Raw genomic sequence first — 19,505 nt, 5'->3', positions numbered from 1 at the left:
GTTGTTGCACGCGATTCAGTTACCTTTTGAAATTGCCGTGGTGAAATGCAATGCTCATATAAAGTCCCAAGATTTTGTGTCAATGGGAAACGGTTATGCAGATCAAGTCGCAAGGTTTTGTGCATTGAACTGTATATCGTTCAAAGATCAGTGGGAATTGCTAACTGAAACAGAGAATGAGACATGCACAGGTTATGCCTTAAGGGTGGTTGACAGAATGGAAGAATTAAAATTGTTGCAGGGACGTGCTGTAGAGATGAGAAACGTTCTTGGCTTAAAATGCAATGTGTACAGAGACCTGATGATTTGTGGGTGTCAGATGAGGGGAAGATGGTTTTGCCAAACAGTCTTTTGTCACAATTTGTAAGGTTCTACCATGGTCAAGCACATCTTGGAAGAGGCGCCATGATCAGGTTGTTCAAAATTGATTGGTTTAACCCAAAATTCAGACAAGCTGCAGAAATGATTTATCACAGGTGCATCATCTGCCAGCAGATGAATGCGGGGAAAGGGACAGTGGTGAATTTGAGCCACATTGGGAGAGCAGGAGGTCCATTTAGCAGAATGCAATTGGATTTTATTGAGATGCCTGTGTGTGGAGGGTTGAGATACGTGTTGGTGATTATGTGTATCTTTAGTCAATGGATTGAAGCATACCCCACACGTAGGAATGACAGCCTCACGGTAGCAAAGTTGCTGCTTAGGGAATTGATACCACGTTTTGGGTTCCTGATATCTTTAGAATCAGATAGAGGAAGTCACTTCAACAATGAGGTGGTTAAACTCTTGTGTGCATGTTGTATCCAAAAGAAGGGAAAAACGGAGAAGGAATATTCTTGAACGCGAAGTTTATTTCCACATCAACACCAACGTCCTCACAGCTCCAAGTACAGCAACTGACTCGGGAGCCGATGAAGTCATCAGAACTCCACACACCCAGCCTTCCATAAAGGTACACTGCCCACACCCAACAACGAATTACAATAGCACATTTTAAAACACAACACATCTTCCCCCTTAACAAACAGAACAAATACAAACACATATGTTACACATTCCCTACTATGCTACATTAAAATATACAAAAGATTCATTGGAAATGAAAAATCCCTATAAACATTCTAAACATTCCATACATAGACTAAGAAATGAAAAACAAGTTATACATAGGCAATAACGGCAAGTTGTACATAAGCAATAAAGGCAATATCCCACTGCCTCCCTAAATACCTAATACGTCACAAACTGATTTAAATATTTGGGTCTAACAGCATTTCTTTTGGGCCTACCCATCACTCCCTCCAGATTAACACCTTCCTCCAACCTTTAAACTTCACCCTCACCCATCACCCCGCAGTATTTCCTATGCCAAAATTTCCACGACCGTCATGCATGTTATTTTCCCGTAGGTCTTCTCCTGACCCTCTTCCTAGATCACTAAATTGCCCAGAAAACACACATCCTCTTTCATGTGGAGAACTACCACACCCCACATTCTCACCTGATCCTCTACCTAAGGCACCGCCATCATAACCACTATCTTTCAACTCAACATCAGCCCAAACACCTGAATGTTTTACCCCAGGGGCTACATCTATCACTTTCGCCACATTCCTCTTATTCCACCATTTTCCACCCTCAACCATAACAGAATGTTTGGATACTCTGACCACCTTGGCAGTGGGAAAAAAACTTGACAATCCCTTTCCCTTCCCCTGAGGTTTTTTTACTCTAACTACATCACCCATACCAAATTGAACCTCCTTAACTCTTTTCAGATTGTCATATCTCAATTTGCTCTTGACCTGTTGCTTAATCACCTTGTCTTTCACCTGATTGATATCAGAAGCAACAACACCCCCTAAAGTTTCCTGTACAACCCACTCTGGAGACAGTTCATTGCAAGAATGTCTACCCTTAAAAAGTACAAAAGGAGCAACACCAGTAGAAGAATGTGGTGTGTTGTGATAACACCATATCTTTTCTGCCACCATCTCCTGTATACTCTTCCCTGACCTGATGGCCAATTGAATAGTTTCCTTGAATAATCTATTTACTCTCTCAACAAGCCCATTACCCTGCGGACTATACAATGCATTTGTAAGATGCTTAATATTAAGTCTTCTCAGAAATTCAACCATCTGGTGCGATACAAATTGCACCCCGTTATCTGTGACCAAAAACCTGGGAATACCCTCCCAATGAAAGATCTCTTTTAAAAATCCCATCACATTGGTGGTATCAGGTTCTCTTAAAAACTTGTACGAAACCCATTTGGAATGATAATCTACTGCAACCAACACATATTTATTTCCGTCATTGTAACCCCCAACTGGACCAATCCCAATTTCTGCCAAGGTTTATCAGGAAACGGTACCGGACACAAAGGCACTTCTCTAGTATGTAAACCTTTATCCGCCCCCTTGCAAATGCTACAATTCTTAACTGCAAATTCCACCTCTGTGTCCATACCCGGCCACCAATAATATAAACGCAACCTCTTCCTTGTGCCAGTGATTCCAACATGCCCATCATGAGCCAGCTGTATCAACTTGTGCCTTAAATTATTAGGAGGTACCAAACGTTCCCCCCCATGACAAGGTCGTCCTCCACGTTCAATTCCTCTCTAACCTTACAAAAAGGTTTTATTACTTCTAAAACACCATTCCCTGCCGGCCAACCCTCACAAATATATTTTTTTAGAAGCAATAGAGAATTGTCCTTGTTCATAGCTTCCGCCCAAACCTGCCTGGAAATGACTTCCCGAGAAACAAACACTCCGTCTATCATTCCCACCAAGACATCCTCATCCTCCATTTGCTTCCCTTCAATTGGATTGTGAACCGGACACCTGGAAAGAAAATCTGCTCTACCATTGTTCTCCCCAGGAATATGTTTCATTTTCATATTAAACTCATACAGTTTAGCCAACAACCTGGTCAATCTAGGACTAGTCTTATTGAAAATTCTGTCATTCCATAGATAAACCAATGGCTTGTGATCTGTTACCAAAGTAAATTCTCTCCCCCAAACATACATTGAAAAATGGTTGACACCCCAAACACAAGCTAGTGCCTCCCTCTCGATTGTGCTATAATTCACCTCGGCCTCAGAAAGTCATCTGGACGCAAAAGCAATGGGAAATTCCTTGCCTCCTATCATTTGACTTAAAACAGCTCCTAGGCCAATCCCACTCGCATCCACAGTAATGACAGAAGGTACGTCTTCATTGAAAGGATGAAGAGCAGGAGCCTCAATTATGAGAGTCTTAAGAGTTAAGAAGGCTTGAGCCTGCTCATCCTGCCACTGAAATTTCTCACCCTTCCTCAACAACTTCCTCAATGGCTCTGTCAGATACGCAAAATTGTGAACAAATCGCGAGTAGTACTCACAAAGACCCAAAAAGGATCTCAACTGGTCTTTATCATTAGGAGATGGAGCATTTCCAATAGCCCCTAATAAGTCTTTCTTGGCTAGGATTCCCTGTGCACAAATTGTGTGACCTAAATATTCAACCGTCTCAACCATGAATTTACATTTCTCTTTTCTCACCGTAATCCTGTGATCTTCCAGAATTTCTAGGACTTTATCAAGTTTGTATATGTGTTCCTGAATAGACTCTGAGCCTATCAGAATACCGTCCTGATATGGCAACACTCCGTGTACTTCCCCAAACAGTTGATACATTAGCTTCTGAAACACAGATGCTGCGGAAGCTAAACCGAAAGGCATCCGCAAAAATCTGTAAGCCCCAAATGGAGTGACAAATGTTGTAAGAGAACGAGACTCCCTACTCAATTCAACTTGATGATAGGCGGACTTGAGGTCAATCGTGGAGAACACTTTCATACCCCCCAATCGTGCCAATAACTCCTGTATTTTGGGCAACGGGAAACAATCAACTAGAATATTTTTGTTCAAAGACCTCAAGTCCACACATAATCGCAAAGCCCCCGTTTTCTTAACTGCAACCACAATCGGAGAAACCCATTGAGACGAATTAGTCGATTCAATGACTCCATCAGCACATAGCTCACGTAGGTGCTCCTTTAACTTCCCTCTGATGCTCAAAGGCACATTACGCACCTTGTGAACCACAGGTATCGCATCAGGTTTGAGAATTATTTTATGCTCATAACCTTTTACAGAGCCTAGCTTATCCCTGAAAATCACAGTATGCTTGTCTAGGACATCTTTAAGAGTATCAAGTTTTATGTCCACTTTCTCAATCAGGGTGATAGGTCGTTCAGTACCCGGTCTCAGAACCATCCCAAATTGTCCTTGATCTCTCCACCCAAGAATATTGTACCCTCTCTTGGCTACATATATTTTTGTACTAATAGTCTTCTGCTGATAACAAATCCTTTCTAAGAAATACCCCATCATATCAATTTCTTGACCATCAAAAGCTACTGTTTTTATGTCAGGAGCTGACAAGGGAAGGTTACTCCAAAGTGAATGATAATTTGTATCAGATACAATTGATATAGGTGAGCCTGAATCCACAGTGACACTTAGCTTGACTTCCCCAATTTTAACTTCACATACTGGATCCTTAGAAAATTTGCAATCAGAATTAATATCATCAACAATCAAAACACATCTTTTTGAAAAGTCCACCTCCCCTCCATCTGTCAGCTTGTCAATGGCTTGCTGATGCTCAACTAACATTACTTTTTGTGATTGCTTGCATACACAAGCAAAATGACCAGACTTCCTGCATTTCATGCGCACTTTCCCCAGTGCAGGACAATTTGAGGAATTGGCAACATGTGACTTAGAACCACATCTGAAGCATAGTGAACTTTTAGTATTATTTTTTTTTAAATCTGGAGTGCCCGACATAACTGTCTTAGACTTCTGTAAAACTATGTTCACATTTTCTGCCTGACTTATTTTCATTTTGCTTAACTCTCTGGAAGCTGTTACTGAACGCTCGATGCCTCTAGCAATTTCTAGTGTTTCACACAAAGTTGGATTTCTACAACATAAATTTTTTTCTTGGATTCTAGAATCATAACAATTCACCACTAACTGATCTCTTAGGTACTGATCGAGGGGTCCTATAAATTCAGAAGTGCCTGCTAATACCCTAAGCTCAGCTACAAAATTATCAATTGATTCGTGTTGGAATTGTTTTCGAGTAAAAAATGTGTGTCTTTCAACTATTATACTAAGGTCATCCTTAAAGTGATTTTCTAACCTCTTTGCAGCTTCAGTAAAAACATCCCAACCATCAATGGATGAAGGTTGCACTTGGGGTTGATGATCAAAAATTCTCTGACCTTCTGTACCAAGGCAATTATACAAAATCGCCTTCTTTCGAACCGCAAAAAAATTTACCCCATCTATCGCCACTAAGTAACTTTCAAAAGACTTGAACCAGTGTTGCCATTTTATCGTGGGAATACCGGGTTCAGGCAAAAATGCCAGTGGCAAATTTGCTGTTTGCATACAGAGGAATAGACACTGTATGAACGCGTATATGACTAATAAGACACCACTAAAGATAAAAATTGAATAAGTGTGCGAATCACTGTACAAATCTGCAACTGCCTTCAATGTAGAGTAGTCGTGATACGTGCGTGAAATATTGCAAACAGATTCACAGGTCTGCAGATCCAGAAAAGCAGATGAATGTGCGAATCACTGTGCGCATAACATTTTAGGTCCACATGTCCATACAATTTGTGCTTTCACTGTAAATTCGCAGTCAGAATAGAAGTGTGCGAATCACTGAAAAGATCCGCAATTGCGTAGAAATATCCTCCATTCAATAGCAACAGTGAAATAAATACCAGAATATGTACGAATCCGCAAGGTGCACTTAAAATGAAGAGTGTGCGAATTACTGTGCACCTGTCCGCGTGATAGTGGATTCTTATTTTCTCTCAGTCAGAATAGAAGTGTGCGAATCACTGAAAAGATCTGCAATGGTGTAGAAATATCCTCCATTCAATAGCAACAGTGAAATAAATACCAGAATATGTACGAATCCGCAAGGTGCACTTAAAATGAAGAGTGCGCGAATTACTGTGCACCTGTCCGCGTGATAGTGGATTCTTATTTTCTGGTGCAGAAAGTCCAGCACAGGTTTTCTTTGTTTGTGTGAATAGACACAGTAGAGGCACACAGAATTCCTCTGTCGATTTGCGGATTTATATATCACTGTTTGTAAACCAAAACCTAGAATGTGCCCGGAACATAAACTACAGGAACCAGAATTTGCTCCACGTTGTTTAAAAATATATAGATTTCAATCTCTGTAAAGACAATATTCTTGCATGTCTTAACCCAATGTCGCATTAACTATAGCAACAAAGAAGAGTTAAACTGGTTCCTCTGAGTAGAATGTTTGTTGATCAGGCGTAACTAGGCAACAGGAACTGAAACCAGAGGACTTTGCCAGACGCAAGCAGGCAAAGGCCCTTAACAAAATACCTGAACGAAGAAGGATGAGGAACACAAACAGATTGTAATCTGCTTCAAAATAGATTTAAAAACACCAGCATACTCTGTCAGCTGAAAGATTTCCGCTTAATATAACAATGAAGTAAACGAGTGTGAGGACAAGAAATGAATATCATAACAGTTACGTGGGTCCGGATGGTGTTGATAGAAGCTCGTCGCCAATTTAAGTTGTATCCAAACGAAGGGAAAAACGGAGAAGGAATATTCTTGAACGCAAAGTTTATTTCCACATCAACACCAACGTCCTCACAGCTCCAAGTACAGCAACTGACTCGGGAGCCGATGAAGTCATCAGAACTCCACGCACCCAGCCTTCCATAAAGGTACACTGCCCACACCCAACAACGAATTACAATAGCACATTTTAAAACACAACAGTGCAGCATTGAACATTGAGCAGACATTGCATTGTAGCTACCGCCCTGAAGCATCAGGATTAGTGGAGCAAATGAATGGTACCTTGAAGTCAAGAATGGCAAAAATATGTGCAGCTACAAACTTGAAATGGCCGGATGCATTGCCCTTAGTGCTAATGTCAATGAGAAATACGCCGAACAGGAAAACAGGACTGTCTCCTCGTGAAATTCTCATGGGCCGAGCTATGAGATTGCCCACAGTGCCTGCAAATGCTCTTGTGAATTTCACGGATGATATGGTGTTGGACTACTTCAAGGGTCTGGCTGACGTGGTCCGCTCTTTCTCTCACAAGGTGGAAGCAACCACACTGCCACCGATAAATGATCCAGGTCACAACCTAAAAGCTGGTGACTGAGTTGTTGTCAAGAAACGCGTGAGGAAGACGTGTTTGGAGCCACGTTGGAAGGGGCCATATCAAGTGATACTAATGACAACTACTGGTGTGAAGTGTGCGGGAATTCCAAACTGGATCCATGCCAGTCACACAAAGAAGGTGACGAGTCCAACTGATGAGGAACTTGAATTGTCGAAAATAACAGCTACAGAAAAGGAAGTCTCAGGACCGGAGAGTAATCAAAGGGGAACTGAGACTGGAGGAGAGCCCGTTGAGGACGGCTTGGTCACTCAAACAGTAAACGAGATCCAGAGGGGTGACGGTGAGCCTATCTCAACTGAGGCGCCAGGAGGTCCGACCCAGAGAGAGGTCCTCCAAGAAGCAGACAGATACGGGTTTGAAGTTGAACTCCTAACAGACCCAGAGGGTGAAGGAGTTGAGACAGGAGAAAGCCAGAGTGTCCAGACTCCTCCTGAGCCGCTTGCAGGTCCAGCAGGAGAAAACACCATAGCACAAGAGGAGGGCAACGAATTGCCACAAAAGAAATTGAAGACCAGAGAATCACTGAAAGGAGGTAAGTGGCCAGAAACACAAGCTGCAAAAGGAAAAGTTGTCGTTGATGAGACCATAGAGGAAGAGGTCGATACCACAAGGATAGAAGATTTGAGTGAAGGAGAATTGCAGGGTGACCGCAAGTTGAAAAGAAAGCGTATAGCAAACAGAAGATACGCAGGTCCTGAATAGGCTTATGCAACATCAGCTAAGTGGCAACAAGAGTTCTTGGCATTCTGTTTTGATCGAGAAGTCCCAGGTCAATACTATGGTACCCGAATTAAGCAACAAGGAAGAGAGACTGAAATTGAGTTAAAAAAAATAAATATTAAAAGAGACTGATAAAATTACCGGATGTGACACTGCTCTCCTGAATTGACTTTTGAAAACCGATTGCGACAAGCTGCTAATCTGATTTGACAAGGATCCTGGGAGTGAATGACAAAGCTGTAAATACTTGCTGAAGAAAGACTTTGCTTAGCTTTGCTGAAAAAAGTAAAATAAAAAAGATAAAGAGTTTTTAGAGTTTTAACCATCCTCAAATTAGTTGTTTGAACTTATAGCACCTTATCTCCTGATTCTTTACAGATCATGCCTAGCACGGAAAATGAGACTAGTGGAAGTAGGCGTTGTAATTATTTGGGTATTGCTTTGGGTGTCGTATGTGTGATATTCATTATAGCTTTGCTTGTGGAAATGAGATTGGTGGATGAGAATGAAGCTAACAATGCTACAATTCCTGAGACTGCTACCTTAACACCATAACACCATTAGAGAGGTTTGAGCAAGATACAAAGTATTTGCATGAGGGAACTAACACAAAAGGGGAACTGTCTACTAATGTTTTCTATCGCTTGCTGAGTGAGTATGTTGACACTATGGATGCGAAGGCTTGTTATGTGTGTACACAAATTCCTGTTTCAGTACAAGAGGGAGTTACTTACCGTAGTCTGCCACTAACTTATGGGATAAGTTGTAGTCTGTTACTTACACGTTTCTATAACCAAGAGGAGGTTCAATATTTTTACTCAAATCATGATTTAGTGTTTTCTTATGTGCCTATAATAGAAGATTTGAATAGTGTAGCTAAATATTATGCCATTAAGCTGATAAAGGGATTCTTTGAAGCTAGAGAAACAATTAGTACGTCTTATGCACACCGCAATAACTTGACTTGCTTGCTTACATCTGTAGAGAAAAGCTTTCTAGATCACACTGAAGATAGAAGGAGGGTTTTGAAAGGGAAATTAGAAAAATACTTGCAGCAACGTTCTTTTATTAATAGTGGTAGTTCTAATGGAGTTAAGGAACAGGGGAAATTAGCTTTAGATGCACTACACTAAACGCTTTGCATTACGCGACCTAAGTCATATTATGACAATGTGTTTGTGGGAACGAGTGAATGTAAGCACGTGTTTTTGTTTCAGAGAAAGTCGACGTTCATGTTAAATGAACAGGATCCAGCGATCCCAGGGGTCTATTATATATGTGGACTAAATGCTTATTACCGTCTTCTAAAGGGATGGTACGGGACATGTTATTTGGGGATAGTTTTCCCAAAGATATATCAGCTAGATGATTTAAAGAAATTCCCGAAAGTGTCTGAATTACATCCTACTAGACAAAAGAGAGAAACTGCCGCTGGTGTGGTAGGAGACATATTTCGAGCCATAATTCCCTCAGTGGGAGTTATTCTGAACTCAATAAAGATTCGAAAGTTGTCTACTATTGTGGATAACATGCTGACAAACTTCACAGGAGCTATATTCCTGATGGATACTGAACTTGCTGCGGGGAGGGCTATGATTCTTCAAAATAGGCTTGCTTTAGACATTCTTTTAGCGAAAAATGGCAGAGTCTGTAAGATGCTTAATGAGCGTCACTGCTGTGCCTATATTCCGGATAATAGTAATGAGATTAGAAGTATGCTTACTAACCTAACAAGAGATAGTACAGATTTGAAGGAACTGAAAGAACCAGTGTTTGGGAAAAGGTTGGAAAGGGACTTGCAAAAGTGGGAAGCTGGGTTAGTAGTATTTGGCATGGAATATTGGGAAAAATCTTACAAGGAATATTAACTGTTTTGGCTTGTTTATTTGGACTGTGGTTATCATGCAAAATTAGTAAATGAATTAGAGCAAAACGTAATGAGAAAAGAAAAGAAAAGAAAAGAAAAGGGAAAAAGTATTCAGAGCAAAATATGCAAAAGCAAAATCAGGGGAGGAAATAGAGATGAGAGAGCTAAGGAAATGAATAAATTGTGAAGAAAGTTTTGTGTGATGACAAGAGTCATCAGAGGAGGGATTTATGGAGTGTAGTTAATATGGAGTGCTTGTAGGATAATGCATAATGAAGCTGCATGGAAAATGTATTAACCTGAAAATTAATGTACATGTTTGAAATGTGCCCACGGGGAGTGGCCATCAATGTATACGATGATTAATGAAATTGACTAATGATGAGTTAATAATGTACTAATGTGTGATTTGTATTAGTATTGAGAGTTATATGTTAAGGTCCTGCTAAATTAACCACTAGGCCTTAGTTTGCAAGGGTCTGGACCTAGCTGCCTGGTCTCATATTACATGTGTTTTTCTAACGTGAAATGTGCTGACTTGCTGAAAGATGAAACTGTACTTTTCCAGAAGCTGGACATGTGTGTGTAACCATAGTAAATTCTTTCTCATGAGACCTGACTTGCTCAAGGAGACATTCTTGCCGACTGCAACAGTGTAATTCGCAACAGGTATAAGGTCACCTAAACTGGTATGGACAATGGGACTACTGACTAAGCTTGTGAGAATAAAAGTTTGCATCTGACATTCTACCCGTTGGAGACGTCAATTACAGGAGCCAATCAAACTATGTGAGAACTGTCTTAAGTGAAAATTCTAGTAAAATAATCGACGGATCATTGGTTAAAGATAACGATGCACCAAAACTTGCCCAATTGGAAATTAGAGACTTGTTCAACAAGTTTGATATAACGGGGTGTCAGAAGGAGAAATCAGCCATTACGAGCCATTCTAAGCCACTTTGCCATTACTGCGCCATTATAGAGACATTCATGCTGTTACTACAATCCTTCTGTCTTAAAGACTTTGCTGTTTGGTTTTACAAACCATCCACAACTCTCGTCTTGCCTGATACTTACTTTTCCTCTTTACAAGGGAAGTGCCTTACTTTGCCCTGTCTTGCTGAACTTTGCTGCTTATGCTGGCTGATGGCGAATCGACTGATGTCCTGAGGATGAAGACTGACTCTGTATGCTGACCCATTATGGAGGGTAACTATATGATGATGTATTGTAATTGTCTATTTGCCTTTTCTATCTAGGTACCGACTGCTCTTTTGATAGAAGCCATAGTTAGATGTTTTTCTAAATTTGTGTTGCTAAATCGTTTTGCATGAAGCCCAACATGCCAATGCTAATTAGAGGTTAGTTAAGGAATTCACTAATTCGGACGCAAATAGACAAATGACTGAATCTATGCTTTGTTGAATAAATGTGCTAATGATACCCTGTTAACGTTAACCCATGTTGACGTCGCGTTTTGTTCTGATGTTTATGATCTTTGCTTTGATAAAGGCTTATCCAACTTGCCATATTGTGACATTGTTGATGTGTTTGCTGGTATTGAGACTAATAAACTTGCTAATAGAGTGTAACAAATAGGGAATAAATATCATAAATCTTACTAAAGTTGTGTAGTTATTCATGACTGAAAGGTCATGATGTGGTTCGATTCTTACTAATGTCATTAATTAATTTGATTGATTAGTTATTGTAAATATTGATGAGGTTATTGATCTATTGATTGAAATGTTGAATAGATATCTCGTCCTAAGGAGTCTCCAATCAGAGCCAAAAGATTCATCGGCCTAAAACGAGTCCCAGAGTGAGGAAATTAGCTAGATTGGGACGCGTTATCAACTGTATTCCCAGAGCCACCAGCATTGTCCTTGACTGCAAGCAGTATCTACTAGAAGACACGACTGAGATGAAATGGTTGCAGAGTACAGTGAAAAAGAAATCAAGCTAGTGAACTCTGCAAGTGTAGGAGGGCTCTGCAATGCTAGTTTTTGTGAAATCCTGAAGTTTTGGGCTCGTAGCGACCACAAACAGGCCTGTTCACACCAAGATTCTGCCACTCATGCCTACTGCCAATGCAAAGCTCTATTGAACCCAGTGAGCCCGACTCTTTGCGCTACAGCCTCTTATCTAGGATGGGCTCTTATCTATCTTTGAGTATAAGGCTGTCCATCTTTCATACTCTGCTCTTTAAAATGAAACTAAACTCCCTTCTGTTTAAATTTCTACACACCTGTGCCACTCATCAGCTTCTGTCTGCAATAAGTCCTGCTTTTTCAAACCTGGGACCCCCTACATGTTAATCATGAACAGCGCCATATGTTGCAGTTTGAACCCTGAATCTATACATAGCTCTGTCAATGCACCTCAACAACATGCTGACAGTCGACAAATTGCAAGTCTGGAATGCAGCAGGCAGATCTGCTAATGCATGTCTTTTTAGATTTCATTTTATAAATGCTGCTTGCAGCGTTCCTACATGAAAGAATAATGAAGGTAATGTAGGTTGCAATGGGGGCTTCTAACTCTGGTGGGGACTGGGCAGAACACGCACACACACAAACTCACCCATCTACAAGCACACTCACTCACACCCACGCATCCACAAGCATGCACACATGCATAAGCACACACCCATTGACAGAATGCACACACAAAAACACATACATTCATACCTACAAACATGAACGCACACATGCACCAAACATACAAAACAACTTACCAGACGCAGCAGTGATCTTAGGTGGCGACAGGGAAGCCTCAGTGGTTTCTGGAGGATCGGGACTTCCACACCCTCTCATTGACTGACCTTGTCATGGGACAGCCAATGAGAGGAGGTGGCAGTCCCTCATTAGTGGGATGGGGTTAGTGAAACTGGTGACCCCACCTCACTCTGTGACAATCATCACTGATGGACAGTCAGTCCTGTGCACTTAAGGGCTTAAAACTGCAGCGTTCATGTCTGAGTCTGTCAGTGACATGCCCCATTGTCATGAGGGGGAGGGCCACCGCTGCTTTGGCGGTTGAGGTCACGCTCACAGGGCTGTGAAACCTTCAGCCCAACAACGTTCAGCTTAGGCATCCAGGAGCCTGGGCATTTAGTGCATGTACAGCACATGGCTGCCTGACTTGAACAAGAAGAGTGTCTGTCAGGCTGACCTTTGCTCACACTGACAGACACCCTTCATGTTTGCAGAAAGGTGAGGGGTGAGAGTGGCGAGCTCTCTACTATTAAGGATGGGGTGCAACTGATTGGTTGTGGTGCAAGAGTTGGATTTGCTGCTTTGCCAATTAGTTCATTTGCCAGATTCTTGTTTTGCAATGGCAGTGTGCTACTTGGCAAATGATAAATCCCAGTAAAACAGTTCATTGTATCGGGCACTTCATTCCTAAACTAAAATGCCTATGACAATGTTTCATTAAAATACGTGAAATTATAATTTATGACAATTATTTGTTCAAAATGCAGATGACATGGCAAAGCACATTTTAAGTCAACTATCTAAGAACATATCAACATCATAAAGAGGGACTGTTTTTTGTTTATTTTACATTCATCTGTCCCTATGTAAAGCCACACGTTCTCCCATGTTTCGTAAGACTACTTCGGCCAGTTCTTAGTGATTCAGTGTGCATGAAGTATACAGCAGCTTGAATGAAAACTCTGTGATTACAGACTAAATACTGAATAGATGTATAAAGATCTGGCAATTGACTGCACGTCACACCTCAGCCTCTATTTCTATTCCATTCCTCACCACTGCAGTTATCTCGTATTAATATTTTATTATTATTGGTGGTAGTAGTAGTAATAATAGTAATAGAATTGGTATTGATGTTGATAATCGTATCATTTAATCTATTGTCTTGGCAGCAGACGTTTCAAACTACATTTGCAGGAGGCATAGGCTACAGACGTAATAATAAGAAGGAGAAATATTGTACATATCTAATGCTTTTTACGACCTTTATGTACAAGGATAATCATATGCTGGATATGAGGCAGGTATCTTATTTAGTTGTTAGCCACGCCCCTCAGATGTACTAATAGGATGGAGAAATATTATGAAATTAGTGTAATGTTTTATGGGAACTTTATGTACAAGAAACTAGCTTGATGACAATACTGATCAATTCTTTTTCCTCTTTCCTCACTTTCCTTTTTTTTATAAATGTATTTAAGCTTGCTTTAAAGTATTTTACAACTATTTAGATTTTATGGAAAACTTTATTTTGATTAGTTACACTGCAGCTGCAACACTGAACCAAATGTGATCAAACCATCATGTGCTATTGTAGTTGATAACCTGCAAAGCTTTGATCAATTGTTACCTGCACAACTCTTTCATACATAAATATGTCTTCCCTTCAGATGTAGAAGTTTCCATTCCTAGTTTATCTTTACAGATAAATTCTATATTGCTTACTCACCCCACCTTGAAACCTTTTACTCACCTTGAGAAAAGATCACATCCCAAGCCTCTATATGATCTGTCCAGATTTTGGAGTTGATCATACCTAGCAATTTTGGTGGAATGAAGAGCATTGGCGAGGTGGTCTGGAACATTTTTGTGATAGCATCAATGAATTGTTGTGCCTCGGGGTCAATACAGTCCTCCAGGAGTCCAAGTCGCTTCCCATACAATAGATAGGAAACAGCTGCAAAGTACAGAAAACATGAAACAGACAGCCTTAAGTCCAGAAGCAGAAAAGAACACATATGTTTGGAATGTGATAACACCCTCCACTTATTATTTACCCTCAAACCAGTAAGAAAGAAAGATATCATGGGAATGTCCTCTTTGAGAACGTTGTCATAACACTGCTCTACTAAGTTATACAATGATGACTGGAAGATTTGAGTCAGAGGTTGCAAGCTAGAGTGTGTGATTTGAGAAACGCAGTGCCTACCTTTCAGTTCTGGGAAGCCATATATATTCGATATGCTTGGTACTTCTGTTTATGGCTCTGCTCTGTGAAGATTTGTAATAAGTGTGATGAAATCGTTAATATATTGTCAATAATGGGTTCTCCTTGGTACCCTCAGATCCCAGCACTTATGAAATCGACCTTTGCTCAGCTCAAATCTTGGTGGATTGTGGGTAAATACTCCATTTTGGCAGACGAGAAAGCATTTACCATTGCCATATTTCTTCTTAGATTTGTTAATGGCACTGGGCTGTACTATAATCTTCCAGCCACCCTATTTTCCATCCCATGTTGTTACTAAATGCACCAGGCAGGCTTCTATACGGCCAGTCTCCCAATAATCATGTCATCCCTGCTCTTGCTTCCCAACGCTCGTTTTTGGTCCATCAACACATTAGGTGCCCTATTAAGATTGGGCTGCATATATTGGGTGCAAATTCTGCATCAGCTAATTTGCGAAGCAGAGGGTACACAAATTAACAGGTGTGCAATTTACAAATTCGAAATGAGGAATTACGCCCAATCTGGTCACAATTTCATCCACTATTATGTAGGCAAAATGTAATTTTGGACTATTTTCTCCAGGGATCTGCAGCAGGTCTTTGTGGCTGCAAATTGGGGGACCAAATGTGCACAATTTGCAGCCAGATTATAATCCTTTTTCGGAGTCGAATTGGAGTTTGTGCCCAAAAATAAATTACTGGGCCCTTTGTGATAGGTATGGAAGATAATGGATCTTATGTTCTGAAAAGACCTTTCTATTGAGTAAGCCTAGTCTACTTATAGGGCCGATTGCTGACGTATGCTAATCATAAGCCTTCATTTTAGAAAGGCAAGGGTTCTTTTATTGACAGAACTTGTCATCCTGAACTCATCAACACTATTTCTACACACCATTCGTCAACACACAGTATTAATACATCTCCAATAATTCTTTGTTTCTAGACAGCCTTTAGTCTCACCAAACCGGATGTTGACTTATCAACCTAATGTGTCTGGCTCCATAAGGCACTTTTTGGAAATATGCATCTGGCAACTTACAAATAAATATCGTTAAAAATGATTTGTCTATTTTTGTGATGGTGGAGCCCTGGTTGACTTGGGCAGCATGAGAAGCATATGTAGTGGTGAGCTAATGTCTGATTAAAGAGTGGGAGTCTGGCAGTAGTTCTAAATGTACAGTGATACTTTTAAAGAGTGCTTGTTGCACCTGATGACTGGATGATTGATCCATTTCTGTGCTGAAGGATGGATAGTGGAGAGGAGATGTGTCTATTGTCTATGTGTCTCTTATAGAGTTTATCTGGTTCTCTGGGGGCATTATGGAATGGGAGGAATGTTGGATGATGCTGATAGGGCTGAAGTCTGGGTACTGAGTAGCACAATTGAATTTGATAACCTAGAGCACAATGCAGTGTCCCTTTGCTGGGAATAAACTACTTGAAGACATATAGCCCTCTTTCTCTGTATTGTAACTGTAAGTAATGAATGTCACACGGCGTTGACTGTGGACATGTTTTCATTTGGCTCAAGGATGTTCTCACATTTACTACTGTGGCGTTCCACTTATAGACCATGGAATGAAAATAAGTCTTACACTCAAGGCCAAAGCGGAAGAGTTCATTTGACAGGTCAGCTGTCCACCGCCCACACCCACTTCTTTGAATCTGGAGGTGGATCCGCTTCATAATGTCCTCGTCTACTTCATTCAGTAAAGGCAAGAACTGATCGATCACATGCAGAGACATTACTTCTTTGTTGAGCACCAGGCTGTTTGACCTCCAGCTCTCTCCATTACTGTAAAGCACAAGGAAATCAATCATCCAATGAATAACAAATAATGCTGTAAAGGGCGAGGAAGTCCACTATTATCAGAGACAAGAAGCATTTAAATGACAAAGAACCTGATTTAGAACTCAGCAGACAGGCTACTCCGTCACAACGGTGACGGATATTCCGTCCCCTGAAATCTGAACCCCATAGATCATAATGGGATTTAGATTTCAGCAGACAGGATACCGTCACCGCTGTGAATAACCTGGCCGCTATTTCTAAAATGGGCCTAAAGTCGTTGTAACCAGCCCATAAAAAGGAGTGTATGTCTTCAACACCACTTGTCTCACGGAAAAAACTAAAGACTGCAAACAAGATGAATGGAAAACTACAGAGAGAGTGCTGAAATCAACCAAAACACTTTTTCTTAATTTGAGCTAAACTGCGCTTTAGGGCCTGATTTAGAACTCAGCAGAGGGGTTACTCTGTCACCACGGTACGGGTTTCCCGTTCGCTGAAATCTAAACCCCAATATCTTTCATGGATTTAGATTTCAGGGGACTGGATATCTGTTGCCTTTGTGATGGAGCAACCTGTCTGCTGAGCTCAAAATCAATCCCCCAGTCTTTAGGTAGTGCTGGCATGGTTTGGGTGGATGCTAACGTTGGATTGAATATTATGTCAAGACCAGAGGCTCCAATTATATTTTCTAATCTTGCTTTATTTTAATAGCTGAAGTCAAATCAACTACAACTCCCAAAAGCACAGAACAAGCCAGCCAATGGGAAAAAACACTTAACATCATAACCAATCATAGACCAGATGAGTGTATAAGGTTCTGCTCGACTGTGAACGGCCCTCTTTTCTTGCTGCGTGTAGGAGCTTCTGCTTCATCCTCTGGCTCTGCGTCGTCACTCAGGGGGGCAGTCTTCTTTCCGTCTCCTCAGAGGGAGCGGCCTATAACTCCACCTCCTCTCACTGATCTCCATAGACAAGTAAATGCCCTGTAGACGTGTTTATTCTATATTTTACACTCCTCCGTCAAGTTCTGGTGCACTGTTAACCCCTTCCCGAAATTCACTTTCTTTTAAAATGGAAATTGGCAGCTCTCCTTTATTACAGGAAGTTGATGACAATGGGGAAGCTTTTCAAAAATGTCTTGAATGATTTTATTCATTCTTCGGTTGAGCAAGCCATTTCAGCTTTCATGGAAAAAATATCCAAAAACATTGAGAATTCTATAAAAAGCATGATGTCACAAACTTTACTGGCCCATTCTGTGGGGGAAAGCAGAAAACAAAAATATCTTTCTTTACCTTCCAAAAAGAAACAAGTCATGACATCCATGAGTGGTTCGGCAACCCTGACCAGTGAGATTCCCTCATTTCACAAAAAGAACAACGTTCCTCCCAGGTCTTCTACAAAGGAGTGGAATTCCTTAATGCATGCTAAGTGTAAGTCAAAAACTAAAAATATTCAAGACGCTCCCCAAGAATTGACTATTTCAACTATTTTGGACATTGATGATGACACTGTCGATGCAGATGTCAATGCCAACACTCTGGGGTTTGATGACCCTTCCTCTTCTCCTCCTCCAAAAATATCTAGGATTATTCCCTTTCTAGCGAAGACGGTTCTTGATGTGGAGGGCACTCCTTTGTTTGACCCCTCCCTCATCCGGCATCCTAATTCCACGGACTTGTTTCCTGCTTCCCATGTTGGGAATTATATTTTTATCAAGGCTCTGTCAACCTCTGGATAAACAAACCACCAGTAAATTAAGATTGAAATGTCCCAGACCATCCCTCTCTTCAAATATTACTTCCACTCCTACCATTGACCAGCCATTATTGACTTTCTTTTCAAAATTTGGCAAAGACCACTGAAAGGGTGTTGACAAAGTTTTGTGTTCTTGTCCAGACAAGCTTCTAGATATAGTATTCCCTCTCGCTCGTATTTTTGATTTAGTGGAATCCACTAGATTGAGCAACTGCGATATTGTCCCTCAAGATCTGTCCATGTGGATTTAGAGAAGCTTCTGCTTACTTGGCAATGGCAATGCTGCTATAATGCACGAAAGACGGAAAGGTCTACTTTTAAAGTTGGAGCCCAAGTTGGTTAATCTAGCTACACTCATTCCAGATATAAAAGCTAATGGTCAACTCTTCAGAGATAACTTCATCAAAGATCATCAAAGATCTTAGCAGATACGTTTCCACCTTTTCGTCCATAGACAAAGCTCAACAATCCTTGAAAAAAGTCTTTACCCAGCGGGTTTTTGCACAGGCCGGTAGAGTAAGGAGACGATTTACCATCAGGGCCTACCGTAATCAGGGATCTAGAGGCTCCTTTAACAACTCCAACTATTACCAAGATTTTAAACAGCACTTCTCTCCTCAAAGAGGCAGAGGTTTCAGAGGTTGTGGACAAAAGAACTCCAGAAACACAAGTTAACCTTTCTTCTGGCCATCCTCTAGTGGGGGTTCATCTTCAGTTATTTCTTTCAAAATGGCAAACAATAACAGGAAATCCTTGGGTCTTACAAACAACTCAGGCCATTTATGGTCCCCACTCAGCAAATCAGATTTCTAGGTTTTCTAGTAAATTCTTCAAGCACTACTTTACCTCTTCCTCAATCAAAATCAAATAAAATCAAGTTAGAGATCTACCATTTTCTTTAATATCCCCTCATTTCACCCAGATCACTAGCAAGAATAGTAGGCATTCTATCCGCTTCCATTCAGGCAATTTTCCTGGGTCCACTACAATATCAGGCCCTGCAATGCCTCAAAATTCAACATCTTCGCAAAGATCTAGCTTATTCCGATTTTATCAACATAGAACCGGAATCCCGTCTAGAACTTCAATGGTGGATAGACCATTTAGACGCCTGGAACTGCAGGTGTATTTTTGCCTCAGTCCCCGATCTTGTATTAG

General features: G+C 40.8%; 1 protein-coding gene across 1 annotated transcript in view; it reads right to left on the bottom strand.

The window, feature by feature from the left end:
* Positions 1-16,573, bottom strand: part of LOC138283399 (cholesterol side-chain cleavage enzyme, mitochondrial-like) — a 62,237-nt gene extending 45,664 nt beyond the window's left edge. Inside the window, exons 1-2 of the mRNA XM_069221366.1 lie at positions 16,393-16,573; positions 14,322-14,525 (exon numbers count right to left, since the gene is read on the bottom strand). Of these exons, the coding sequence (XP_069077467.1) occupies positions 14,322-14,525; positions 16,393-16,543 (355 nt within the window). The 5' untranslated portion in view covers positions 16,544-16,573. The remainder of the gene's footprint in view (positions 1-14,321; positions 14,526-16,392) is intronic.
* Between the last annotated feature and the right edge of the window lie 2,932 nt (positions 16,574-19,505).

This window comes from Pleurodeles waltl, chromosome 3_1, assembly GCF_031143425.1.
Source record: "Pleurodeles waltl isolate 20211129_DDA chromosome 3_1, aPleWal1.hap1.20221129, whole genome shotgun sequence".
NCBI classification, from domain to species: Eukaryota; Metazoa; Chordata; class Amphibia; order Caudata; family Salamandridae; genus Pleurodeles; species Pleurodeles waltl.
This window is presented reverse-complemented; position numbering and strand designations above follow the sequence as displayed.